The sequence below is a fragment of the Sminthopsis crassicaudata genome, chromosome 3, assembly GCF_048593235.1.
Source record: "Sminthopsis crassicaudata isolate SCR6 chromosome 3, ASM4859323v1, whole genome shotgun sequence".
In the NCBI taxonomy this organism is placed as follows: Eukaryota; Metazoa; Chordata; class Mammalia; order Dasyuromorphia; family Dasyuridae; genus Sminthopsis; species Sminthopsis crassicaudata.
In genome coordinates, this window is record NC_133619.1 from 442,116,627 (window position 1) to 442,131,225 (window position 14,599).

At 34.6% G+C, this 14,599-nt stretch overlaps 1 protein-coding gene across 1 annotated transcript in view; it reads right to left on the reverse strand.

The window, feature by feature from the left end:
• The window catches only part of ERICH2 (glutamate rich 2), an 82,527-nt gene that overhangs the window by 48,230 nt on the left and 19,698 nt on the right, over window positions 1-14,599 (reverse strand). Inside the window, exon 3 of the mRNA XM_074303153.1 lies at window positions 3,683-3,716. Coding sequence (XP_074159254.1) covers window positions 3,683-3,716 — 34 coding nt within the window. The remainder of the gene's footprint in view (window positions 1-3,682; window positions 3,717-14,599) is intronic.

The following is a 14,599-nucleotide window of genomic DNA, read 5'->3' on the forward strand; positions in this document are numbered from 1 at the left end:
AAGATGACAAATGAAATTTTTAAAAATTCTAAATGAAAAACTGAAGCAGCAAAACTAAATGAACCCATGAAGTCACTATAAATCAAAGTAAAAACTGATCTTAAAGACAGAGCTTGACAAGAGAGCCAAATTATCATTATTCTAGAAAATATGATAAACAAAAGAGATATTCTAGAAAAAATATTCTAGAAGATCACACAAGAAAATTATCCAAAAACATTGGAAACACTTAGATCATAGAAATTACATTTAAAGTAAGGGGTTGAAATAAAACCTTTAACTGAATTTTAAAAAATCAGGTATCACTATGATTTTGGATGAAGCAATATAAAAATATATACCCTCAGAAAAGACAAAGAAGATATATAGGAAAACTAAGTTATGCTTTAAGACACCAGAAGTAAAGAAATAATATCAATAGTAAATATATATATATGTATATATGTATATACATATATATACACATACACACACACACATATATATACACACACACACTGAGTATCACAGGAAATAAATACATAAAAGAAAAATTAAGTGAAATGCAAAAATACCTCTATATTAAAGCAAAAGAAAACTCATCACTTAATGATCAGTTCATATTTTACTAAGAGTCTTTCCAGTCTGGTAAAATTTACCAAAACTAAGCAGAATTCTGCTGGCAGAACTGTCAGTAGATTACTTCCTTATAGTTTGAGGCATAGTAAGAATTCTATAAAGCTGTTTCATTTTAATATTTAGAAATTTTGTTTTCTCAATGAAATTAAAACTAATCAAGTTCTAAACTAGAAACATTTTACTACAATGTTTAGTATATTAAACTAATTAATAATGAAATGCTAATTTTTGGCATTTTCTTTCCACAAAACAAGTATTTGGAGACAAATATCTAGAAACAACAAAATAAAGCAGAACCAAAAAGCAGTAAAGACTCCAAAATTATACTTGATAGGATACGGTCAGTTTGTCATTTGCAAAGAAAATAGCACACTGGTTACCAAATGGCTGATCTTTTGATTCAAAATCCAAGATGAATAGGGAGGGTTGGGAGGAACACCAGGAGACAGAAAAAAAAAACATGAAAAAAAGTGAATAGAAGGGAAAAGAGAATACATAAGAGTATATACCAAATGCATACCTTATAGTAAGTGAATTGAATATTAGACCATTTGGATGGTAGGATTGGTATTGAAACAACTCACTGGCCACACAATTATGAGTTCTTGAATATTGAGAAATAAAAACCCTTATTCAATTTAGCAGATAAGATTTGCCCTAAATTTTATCCAGTGGTTGCCCAGCTGGGAAAAATCACTTTATGAAGCAATTCTCTACCCCTCTTAATGAATGAAAAGTCATATATAAATTAGCAAATAGGAAGAAAAAGCTTAATGTGCTTTTTTTTTAAAGTTCAGGATATTGGCTAGATTCAGATATTTCCTTAATTTCTGAATTTTTAAACATTCTGCCATGTAAAATGAGGAATGTCATAAATGGCTTTAACAGATTGACAATCTCTTCCTAGCCATGGAAATTTCCAATTTGTGGAGAGGGGGTGAAGAGAGGGAGAGATACTAAGGCAAAAGAAAAAGGACAATTTAAAAATAGATGTGCTTAAACCCAGCTGATTCTAGAATTCCAAAAGATGGATATGAATAGAGAAAGTAGAAATAGAAAAAGTTTCAGCAGAACAACTATCTTTTTGAAATGTCTTATTATAACATACATTGGTATAGAAATAGAATTACTAATATATTTGAATTTCAACTTATAAAAATCAGAAAGCTGTTTTTAAAATGCAATTATAGTAACTTTATTTTAAATATTACTCTCCTATCTTCCAAATTTAGATAAGGCATTTTCCATCAGTCCAAATTCTATGAAGAAAGTTTTATCTACAACCTTTCAAGTAATGGTCGCTGACCTGCTCTGGAATAAAAACCAGCATTTATTGCTGTATCAAAATGTTAAGAGTTATGTTCTTGTACTTTTCTAACCATAAATATGGTTATGTATGTGGGTTATTATTATTTTTTTTAATCTCACTGGGACCTTCCCTCTTTGCCTGGAATCTACCTCCTTAATGTGAGCTTTTATGTGCCTAAATGAGATGTGAGAATACCAGTGACATGAAAACCAGGAAAAGTACCAGTTCTAATTCCACCAACCAAGCACAGGGTCTTAGGTAAGTCTGTCTGGATCCCAGTTTCCTTATCTTTAAAGCAAGAGAAATATTAGAATAGATTACCCTTTTGTATCATTTGGTCATCTGGTGAAATCTATGGACCTCTCCTCAGATTTATGTTTTTAATCTAAAGTATATGATGTATAGTAGTAATTATCAAGATTTAAAAAATAAACAAGTTCAAGAACTCCACATTAAAAACTCTAGCCCTAAGGTCTCTCCATTAAGCAGTTTAATATTTCTAAATTTGATGATTTAATTTTAATAGTTATCTAATACAATAATGATTTAATAAATTTGCTGCTACTTTTAGCCTAGAAAAATGAAAAAGTTTAATTCCATGAGCAAGGTTCCTTCTGAAAGAATCTTTGATCATAAATCCTTATCAATACTATAAGATATCCTCTGAATTATTTCCCTCAACTTGACTTGCAAGTTGAGTCCGTAGAAGATAGGTGCTACTTTAGATACTAGGGGTATGCTGTAGAGCTGTATTGTTACCACTAAAGCTCATAAGTCCTTACCAGTGTGCTTCCTATTAATAGTCAACAGACACAACTAGATTTTAGCATTTATTAAGAAGCCATAGTACAAAAAGTAATATAAAATATCTTCTCCACCCACTCCATCCCATCTTTTAAATCTGGACCACACTCTTCCACAAATACACATAGCATCTATGAAAAAAGTAGATTAAAACTAAGTACCATGGCAGAGAGGAATGGATATATAAGTAGAATTCACATGTGGCAAAGGCAACTTCTTGTACTTCATGTTTATATATCAAACTCTCATCATGTATAACATTATCAACTAATAAAAAAGGGAAAACTATTCCCTTCTACTACTATTACTAGTCTAGAAAAACAAAGATCCAAGAGGGAATGTAAAACGTTTTTCAAAACATAAGCTAACAATGTTAAATTATGAAAAACAGTGTTCATTTATTGGATAACATTGATAAGAATATAATTGTAATATATAATGTAATATAAGTTATAACTTAACACTTCAAGAGGCTATAATTTTAACAGAGGCTACTAACTCTATTGATACCCTCTACAACTTACTAGATGGTCTTTGAGGGTTGATGCTAACAAAACATGAATAATTCTGTAGTCAACCTAGTAACCAGTCTCCTTGAACTTTGCTAGGCTGGTTCTCAGGCAATAACACAAGTCCATACTTAAAGCTTTTTTATCTTGGTAGAATCAACCAGATACTGTATTCTGCTAATAAAATATATTAAACTTTTTGAAGGTGAGATGTTTGTTTTTATCTTTGTATCTCCAGTACCTACTATAAGCATTTTATAATTGCCTGTTGAATAAATGAATGAATACCACTATAAGCCTTTGGGAATCTATGGCCACTTTCATGCCAATGAGAAACATCAAAATAGGTCTTCAGTTGACAAAAATGAATGAATGACAAGTTTAAACATTAAAAAAACAATTCAATGTTTTTTCATTCAAGATAAAAACTTATTCACAATACCTTCAGGGCCAATTACTTCTAGCATTCTTGGAGCCTGAAAAAAAATACATAAAGAGCTCATTAATAAATCACCATGTGGTTGCTAACCATAGTGTTAATGCATACAATTCAATTATGCAAAATGCACTTAATGAAAATCAGTAAATGTATGTCAAAAAAACATAAAACTTTCAAAATAATATAAAATGTGTAGCTTTACTTGTGAAAAATTCACAATGCATTCCCTGAGCAACAAAGAAATTGCAAACCGACATCTCTGGTAATAAGCACTTAAAAAACAAATACGTGGTCATGGCAAAATGGATTATGGAAATGATCTCTTTCATGTGGAATCTACACTGAACGTTCATCATCTTAGCATCTGAGCAAATTCCACACATTATTTAAAAGCGATAAGAAATTCTATTACACATTTAAGTACGGAAAAAACTGAAACAAAAATTCCTCAGGTAAATTTGCAAGTATTAAACAAATCAGGCATGTGTGCTGTATGCAATATAATAAAACAGATATATGGATAGATATTTATACTATAAAGTAATTGAAAATGAATAGAATTCTTTTTTATGATATATGATCACAAATACTTGAAATAAGGACAATAAACTTTATAAATACAGTTGCTCATACAGAAGTAATACTCAACATTATAACTGTAATTTAAATGATTAAAACAAATGGAAAAATCAGAATACACTGCATTGTCTTGATCTAGCATTTCTACAACTCTCAGCGTGGAAATTCTCCTTACTGGTGCATTATGGTACCCTGTCTGTCTTCTTACGTTCATTGTCTGGAAGTTCAATATAATGAGCACATTTGGGTAATTCTTTTGGAGGAAAGGGCATGATTTATTATCTTGCAATGCTCCATTATTATGTCAGTTATCAAACTATTGTGAATGTGGAAATGTTTCAAATGTGCACTGACCCCAAGGTATCTCATATAAGTTGTTTTTATAAATCATAAGTTTGTTTTGTTGTCACCTGAGTATCATGGCTCATTAAGTATTTGGAGTAGTATTATATATAAATATAAGCTGAAATCTTACTGCTGACAGACCTTTATATATATGCATATACACACATATAAATTAAAATGAATTATAGATCTGTCTGTTATTCTTATCTCATCCTGGGTAAGGCAGTCGATGATAAAAACTAGAAATCTCTCCTGTTCCAATATGGCAGGGCCTCCAAAACTTTGACTGCTACAAATGCTTTCTATAATCTTTGACCTCTATATTAATAGGGTAGCTTGGTGGCAAAGTGGATAGAGTGTCAGGAGTCAGACTTTACTAGTTATGTGACCCTGAGCAAGTCACTCAACCCTGTTTGCCTCAGTTTCCTCATTTGGAAAATGAACTGGAGAAGGAAATGGCAAACTAGCCTAGCATTTTTGCCAAGTAAATCCCAAGTGGCACCACAAAGAATCAATCATGAATAAAAACAATTAAACAAAAAATAGTTTTGTGCCCTTTGCTTATGTGTATAAAGACACCATTTTGCCTTATAAAATTTTGTTTCCCCAAGTGCTATCCTTTCTCACTTATGAATCAGCATTTCTTACTTAAGATTATACATACACCATTTATATAAAGCTATATTAATAAATAATAGATTAATAAGTAAATGAATAATAAATAATAATGAGGTGCTAAGGGAGGGCTAGCACTTCTGGTATGAGGGCTTATCAAGCTTTTTCAGGGCTGCCCATCCCCCTTTGGTGTCCAACCAGTATAACTTTCACCTGTGGCTCCAAGAAGCTTTAGCATAGGTGGAGGCCACACCTCAGTAAAACTGGCTGTGCAGGTGAGCTCCACCAGGCTGAGGGTAACTGAGGGGCCTCCAACCCATCAATGAGTTAGGGGCATGTTTGCCCCAAACATGTGAAGACTTCCCCTGGTAGAATGGGTGTGGGAGAGCAACTTGTCCCAACAGTCATGAAGGAGGCTGAAGCACTTAGGACTTGGTCAGATCTCAAAGACCCCAAAGTCATCCACTACATCCTGGGCCATCACCAGTCATCCTGACTTTTATTCTGCTACTAGACTTTGATGACTCAGGAGGAGTGAGTGAGTCTGACTCATTCAAATCCAATTCATGCACAAGTCATCACCATGTCATTGGTTCTTTTCAAAAATAAAGGGCAAGATAGTATAAAATATTTGGAATCTATCTGCCAAGGGAAAGTCAGGAACTATATGAGCAAAACTACAAAACACTTTCCACACAAATAAAGTCAGAGCTAACCAACTGGAAAAATATTAAGTGTTTTGGATAGGTTGAGTGACTATAATAAAGATGACAATACTACCTAAACTATTTATTTAGTGCTATACCAATCAGACTCCCAAAAACTATTTTAATGACCTAGAAAAAAATAACAAAATTCATCTGGAAGAACAAAAGGTCAAGACTTTCAAGGGAACTAATAAAACAAAATCAAATGAAGGTGGCCTAGCTGTACCAGATTTTAAACTATATTATAAGGCAGTGATTACCAAAACCATTTGGTATTGGCTAAGAAATAGAGTGGTGGATCAGTGGAATAGGTTAGGTTCACAGGACAAAATAGTAAATAGCTATAATAATCTAGTATTTGACAAACCTAAAGATCCCAGCTTTTGGGATAAGAATTCACTGTTTGAGAAAAACTGCTGGGAAAATTGGAAATTAGTATGGCAGAAACTAGGCATTGATCCACACTTAACATCATACACCAAGATAAGATCAAAATGGGTTCATGATCTAGACATAAAGAATAAGATTATAAATAAATTAGAGGAACATAGGTTAGTTTACCTCTCAGATCTGTGGAGGAGGAAGGAATTTGTGACCAAAGAAGAACTAGAGATCATTATTGATCACAGAATAGAAAATTTTGATTACATCAAATTAAAAAGCCTTTGTACAAACAAAACTAATGCAAACAAGATTAGAAGGGAAGTAACAAATTGAGAAAACATTTTTACAGTCATAGGTTCTGATAAAAGCCTCATTTCCAAAATACATAGAGAATTGATTCTAATTTATAAGAAATCAAGCCATTCTCCAACTGATAAATGGTCAAAGGATATGAACAGCAAATTCTCAGATAAAGAAATTGAAACTATTTCTAGCCACATGAAAAGATGCTCCAAGTCATTATTAATCAGAGAAATACAAATTAAGACAACTCTGAGATACCACTACACACCTGTCAGATTGGCTAGAATGACAGGAAAAGATAATGATGAATATTGGAGGGGATGTGGGAAAACTGGAACACTGATGATTGTTGGTGGAACTGTGAACAAATCCAACCATTTTGGAGAGTAATCTGGAATTATGCCCCAAAAGTGATCAAACTGTGCATACCCTTTGACCCAGCAGTGCTACTACTGGGCTTATACCCCAAAGAAATACTAAAGAAGGCAAAGGGACCTGTGTGTGCCAAAATGTTTGTGGCAGCCCTTTTTGTAGTGGCTAGAAAGTGGAAACTGAGTGGATGCCCATCATTTGGAAAATGGCTGCATAAATTGTGGTACATGAATGTTATGGAATATTATTGCTCTGTAAGAAATGTCAGGATGAATACAGAGAGGCTTGGAGAGACTTACATCAATTGATGCTGAGTGAAATGAGCAGTGAAATTGAGATATAAAGATTGTTGTTGCCATTGCTGTTTATCCTTTGTTCTTTGTTCTTGAAGAACTATGACAATAGGAGTAAAGTCTTGACTTGCAAATAAATTGAATTTAAGTGAGTGTAAAGTCAATAGCCCCACTCTCTTCTTCAGGGTAATCAGAATCCACTGACAGTGACCTCAGGTGCAGCTGGACACCAAGGCCTCTTTAAGCTGAAGTCTTCTGCAGGTCTTAGTTTGTCTGAGGCAATGCCCAATGAGTACCAAAGGCTAGGTATGAATTGAGTCAAAATATGTCCTAATTTGCCTTCACAAGAGAAGCCATTCCAAATAATGAAGGAAAAGAGGACTTTGTTTAAAGAGAATGATGTTGATTCCCTAGAAAATTATCCACCAAATTAAGATTTTTAAGACATGTACAAAAGGTGGAAGCAAGGACAAATAATGAAAAAGGAATACAAAAACATGGGATGGTCCTTCAAGGAATGCTAAAATTCAGGATGCTAATGGTGGCAAAGAATGCCAAGAACAAATCAGCACTTTTATTAAAGTGTGGCTGGACTGGAGATAAGAGAAGGCATAGGATTGCTGTTGGATCAATAAGTGACATAATGACAAGGCAGGGCTGGAGGCCAATGGCAGATCGGGCAGGGTACAGCACTTGGAAGACAAACACTTGGGTGCAAATTCCCCCTTAGATATTTATAAGATATGTGATCCTAAGCAAATCACTTAAACCCTCTGTGCCAAAACAAATAGAATCTGTCAGTCTAAGTCCTAACCAGCTCTAAACCTATGATTCTAAGAATTGTTATTTTATTTCGGTTATGAAGAAAACAAAGTAATTGTTTAAAGATTTCAGGGTAAGGAAAGAAGGGGGAGAACCCAGTATTCCTGGATGAATTCAAAGCTCGAGTGAACATCTTAGGGAAGTGAAAACTGGAAGATATGATCTATGGCTATGGTCAATGGTTTTTGAAAAATGGAAAAAAAGGAACTAGAAAAAGGTGTAGGAAAGGCAAATGTACCATTTTTTTGGAGGGGGGGGAGAGTGATGAGCTTGCAAATAAATTCTAGGCCAACAAACCTGACTTAGGTTCCTGGCAAAATTGTAGAATACATTATTAAAAGAATAATTAGTGAATAAACATTTATTAAATACCTACTATGTATCAGTTACTGTGCTTCATTCTGGGAATAAAAAAATGAGCAACCCCCCTCCCCCCCAGGGAGGTCACAGTCTAGTAGGAATGTAGGGGAAAAGACAAGATTCAAACAATGCACAAACAAGCTAAACACAGGATAAACTGGGTATCAGGAAGAGAGAGGCACAAGAATTAAGCAAGATTGGGATTTGAGTTGAAACTTGAAAGAAGCAGGGAAGTACGAAGGCAGAAATGAGGAAGGAGAGAATTTTATACAGGGTAGAGAGACAGAGAGGGAGAGAGAGAGGGGGAGAGAGAGAGAAAGAAATAACTTGAATTGATATTGTACTTTTAGGTTTGCAAAGTACTTTTAAATCCATTATCTCATATGAACCTCACAACACTCCTGGATATGTCAAACACCCCAGTCTAATTATAATGACTAATAAGATAAGATGTTCTATGGTCTAATGTCTTTTATGTGATAATAGGTCTGAGTTACAGAATGCAAGATGTAAAATAGATGTGAAGACACTTCTATTGAATAAGTCAAAGGCATAAACTAGGTGCTGAACAAAGTCCTTACTAATTTGGAAGGAACGTAATTCCATAAATCTATAAAAGAAGTGTATTAAAACTTAATAGGAAATGTGTTGGGATTTGTTGAAGAGAAATAGTCATGCTGACTGGGCTTTAGATACAAGAGCAAGGATGGGATCTGTTCACCCAGAATGCTGGGCTAGTGGCAGAGGTGCCTGGGTGACCCAGAGGAGCAACCTGTGGACCTGGAAGCAGGAAGACTGAGTTCATATGCAGTCTCAGACACTAGGTGAGTGACCATGTCACTTAACCTCTGTCTCAGTTTTGTCATCTGCGGTTTTTGTCCTTCATTCTTAAGGAAGACTGAAACAACAGCACCAGATGGGGTTGAAGTGCTGGTTGATCAGAACAATGTGAGTTCCTAAGACTCTACCACAGGTCAGGAACAAATAGTCCATGTGCACATTTGGAGTGAAGCTGTCTCTAAATTTGCACAAATCACATTTCTTTTGAGCTACTGCATTTCTGTTTTGCTCAAAGATCACTTCCTTCTTTTATGCTATATCAATTGCAAAATGGAGATAATAACAGCACCTATGTCTCAGGGTTGTTATGAGGGTCAAATCAAATACCTATAAAGCACATAGCCCAGTTACCAGAATACAGTAGATGCTTAAAAATGCTTGTTTTTTTCACAATGCTTATTCCCTTCCCTTCCCTGTCCTTATGAGGAAAATGACCTGAAAAAAAGGAAAGCGTATTATTCTCCTCCTTACCCTTATGACAATAAGATATTTGAAAGTTAGAAGATCTGGGCTTCCCAGTGGTGATGATAAGAATGCCCCCAGGACAATGGTGACCAATGGTAGCATCTACAGTGGGAACTGAGGACAAATACCAAAGAAACCCATCTTTAGGATTCTACAAGGAACTCAACCCTCAGAATCCAGTCAAAATTGCACTTCTGAGGAACTTAATGAAGACTCCATAAAGGGAGAAAAGAATTTCTATCCCATTAAAAGCTATAACTTACTCCTTTGCTACATATTCTCTGTGCCCAAATCCTTGAGATTTTTGGGAAGAATTTTTGTTTTTGTTTTTGTTTTTGTACCAATTGTCCTTACTATATCATCTTAGTAAAATCTGTTTCTGAAAGCTAGTTAATTCTGTCTAGCTAACTAATATCAACTGACAATGTAGAGCATATACATAAGGGCTCATGAGCAACAGTGCTAGAAATGAATGCTCTAACTTCTCAGGGTTACTCCAAGAATTTAAATAAGGGGAGTAATGAGCTACTCTCTGGTACCCAAACTTCCTATTCAGGTAGAGTTGGGAAAGTGAGCCCAGAATCTGTGCTACAAATGAAAGAGGCAGGAGAGCCTGTCAAATTTGCAAATAACACAAGGCTAGAAGGAATAGGTAATAACTTGGATTGCAGAATCAAAATCCCAAAAGGATTTTGATAAAGTAGATTTCTGGGCACTACATTTTGGTTAAAAAAAAAAAAACTTTCAGAAATACAAGATGGAGGAGTATATGTAGATAGAAATTCGTCTAAAAAAGAGATGGATGTGTTAGTAGCTTAAAAGCTCACTATTAGTCGACAATGTGATATAGCAGCCAAACAAAGGGAGACTTTGAGGGGCTACATTAAGAAAGTCTAGTGGTGACAAGGAATGTGATGATAATTCTATAGTCAGACTTGGTTTAACCATAAGTGAAGTTTTATGCTCAGTTTTGTGTGCCATACTTTTGGAAGGATGTTAAAGTATGAGAATGTCCAAGGGTCAGCAACCAGATGGTGAAAAACTTTGAGATCATACCCATATGCATATCTGTTGAGAAAAAAAAAGGTGATGTTTAACTTTGAGAAGGATACATTCAGCTTCCTGTAAAGGGTTGTCATATGGAAGCGAAAGATACTGTTTAGCTATAGAGGACAGAAGTAGAAAAAATAGGAAACTTCTAAGAGGAAAGTTTAAATTTAACATTAGTGAAACCTGGGTTGCCCAGGGTCATTTAACGTAAGTCCAGAAGATTGAATGATTACTCACCAAATACCTTGTGAGGAGTGGAATTAGCAGGAAAACTTTAGAAAGGAGAAAATCTTCCTGAATCTTGATTTGAGAAAAGACCAGATCCTCTTCAGGAAGAGAGCAGACTTTAGAAGATAAAACATGTAGGGGAAAACCAGATTCTCAGCATGTGCTGGATGTCTAGTTTGCTCAGATCAGATGGTATCTCCCCTCTCTAGAGTTGAGTTATTTTGCTCCCAGAGGAGAATTCATTCTCCTGCATTTTCTGGTATGTCTTATTTATGCAACTTCTCTGATTTCTGTTTGTTGTCGTCTTGGATAAATGAGCTTACTCCTTCATTATCTGTGATGGTCAGTTGTTTATATAACTAGCTTTCAGTAGGAAGTAGTAAAACTTGAGAATGCAAGCTTGAGATTCACCTTCTCCTTTAAGGAATAGTGACCAGGGAAGAGGTTTGAACATTCCCTTAGACCAGCAATGTTTAGTGGGCGTAGATAATGATGCAGTCCAATACCCCCTCCCTTTGTTAGAGAGACCACCCTTGTGGCCACTTTTCCTGCTTCTTTCAAAACACATAGGAATCAAAGACTTCCTCGAAGAGAGGTGAGATTCTGGACAAAGCTATTCATGACTTCCTTCTAACTAAACAATTTATTTAGGCACATACCCATCCTACTGGAACAAACATGAGGAAATGTTTCCAATTAAGTAGAACTATCCAAAAATAGAATGGAATACCTCAGGTGGTAGCCATTTGTGATTCATTGGAAGTTTTCAAGTAAAAGCTAGATGAGCACTAATAAGATATTTATAAAGGAGATGTTTGTTCAGTTTTAGTGTACCAGTTTTAGTGAATGACTTTTGAGATCATTTCCAATTCTGAGAGTCTATGAATATGAATTGAAGAATGCTGAACTTAACATGTATTATAAACAAACTGACAATCAATAGTTATGTGACCATAAGCAAAAAAGTATTAGTTTTATCATCTATAAAGTTGGATGATAAAACTTGAATTATTTATCTCACAACACAGCATATGGACTGGTCATCAATTATATCTTGCTCTGGTTATAGGATCCTTTTCTGGTCATACAGTTCTCTGATATCTACAGAATCTAATTTTGTTGGCTCATCATGATACTGAGGTAATATTGGATTTTCTAAACCTATTATCAATAGAGCCTGATAGGTTTTATCATGATGAAACTGTCATAATGGAAAATATCCCAAGTATGGTCCAAGTACTTTACTGTTTATTGAAAACTAATATAACTAAATAAGAAAAGGCAGTAAGCTGGCCATCTGAAAATCAATTCTTTTGGCCATGGAAACCCAAGAAACAAAGAAAAATTTTAAATGATCCCCAAAGACATATGACCCCATTACCTTCTGAGAAAAGGGGCAAAGGGTGTTTAAAAACATCCAATTTTTTAGAGTCAATAAATTTTAATTTGATTACTGACACTTTAATTGATATCCTTATCCACTAGTCAATGAGTGAACATGGTATTGGAGAAGACATCAAATTAATCTTGACATTTTTGCTATAAACAAAACCGGAAATAGGATGTTGCAATTAAATGGAAGGAAGGCTCACAGTTATCTTGAAGGGTCAAAGAAATGAATCGGGGAAGTGGGATTTATCATTTAACCAAAGGTAAAAAGAAACTTTATTTAAGGAGACATTTCATCATCACATATTACAATAGTAATGAAAAGTAGCTGTAAAAATCCATCATGAAAATAACTGCAGCTGGGGGTAAAAAAGTAAACAAATTCTAGGAAAAACTTGGTAATTTCCAAATTAAATCATATTAGTGTTTATTGAGTTCAAAGCAATAGAGAATAAGGTGAGGAGAGAAAAAATATATGGAAAAGGGTGATTTAGGAACAAGAAATGAAAGGTCAAGACTTTGTAGATTATACAGAAGCTTCAAACTTTATGTCATGACCACTTTCTTTAGAAAAGAATAGATGCTAGACATATCCATCACCAAAAAGCCTATCTAAAACTGAAATGTAGATTTTTTGATGCAGAATATCTCTGAATAGCTGCCTGTGGAAACCAATGACTACATCCTCAATGATCTAGATGATTAGCATCATCTCTATGAAAGATTCCCAGATCTATACATCCAGTTCTAGTCTGTTGAACTAGTCACACATCCCTAACTGTTCCTTGGACATCTTGAATAGGATATTGCATTAGCCTCTCAAAGTCAATGTGTTCAAAGAAATCTCATACCCTTTTTTTCACCAACCTGGAAAAGTACCATCATCCTTCCCAGTTACCTAGGCCTCACAACCTTGGTATCATCCTCAACTTCTCAATCATATTCATTTCACATAGCCAATTTATTGCCAAGTACTGTAATTTTTACCTACACAAACTATTGTGTACATACTCTTTTCTCTTCACTCACATAGTCACAAGTCTAGTTTAGGCCTCCTTCATCCCTCCCCTGGACTGCTGCCATAGTCTCCTAAAACTGCTCTCCCTCCTGCAAGTCTCTCCCTATCCCAAATTGCCCTCTTCTCATGTGCCAAATTAATCTTTGTATATTGTAGTTTGACCATGTTGATCCTACCATAATTTTTAGTAGTTCCCTATTACCTCCAAGATAAAATCAAAGTCTTCCATTTTACTTTTAAAGTTCTTTCTTACCTGTTCCCTTCCTACTTTTTTCCAGTCTTCTTATACCTTAATCCTCTCCACATATTTGAGCTACAGTGGGATACTTGGAGATCCTTACATATGATGCTCTATCTCCCAATTCTCTGTGCCTTTTCCATGGCTCTGCCCTATGCCTGAAATGATGTATCCTAGCTTCTGCTGAGATATCATATCCCATCTATAAATTGGGTAATATGAGAAAAAATGACAAATGTTGGGAGAATGTGGAAAAACTGGAACACTAATACATTGGTGGTGAACTATGAACTGATCCAACAATTCTGGAGAATAATCTGGAATTATGGAGTTATAAAACTGTATATATATATGTATATATATATATATATACATATATATATATGTATATATATACATATATATATATATACTCTTTGATGCAGCAATACCAATAATAGGTCTATTTCCCAACATGATTTATTTTTTTAATTAAAGCTTTTTATTTTCAAAATATATACATAGATAATTTTCAACATTCACTCTTACAAAACCCTGTATTCTGATTTTTCCCCCTCTCTTCCCCTTCCCCCCTCCCCTAGATGGCAAGTAATCCAATATATGTTAATTGTGTGCAATTCTTCTATACATATTTCTGCAAATATCATTTTGAACAAGAAAAATCAGATCAGGAAAAAGAGAAAGAAAACAAAATGCAAGCAAACCAACAAAAGGACTGAAAACACTATGCTGTGGTCCACATTCAGTTCACATTGTCCTTTCTCTGGGAGCAGATGGCTTTCTTCAGCTTAAGACCATTGGAACTGATTTGAATTATTGGAATCTATATGATTTAAAATAATTATAGCAGCCCTCTTTGTGATGGCAAATTAAAAAGATACCAGGAAAATTAATGAGATACCCACCAATTGG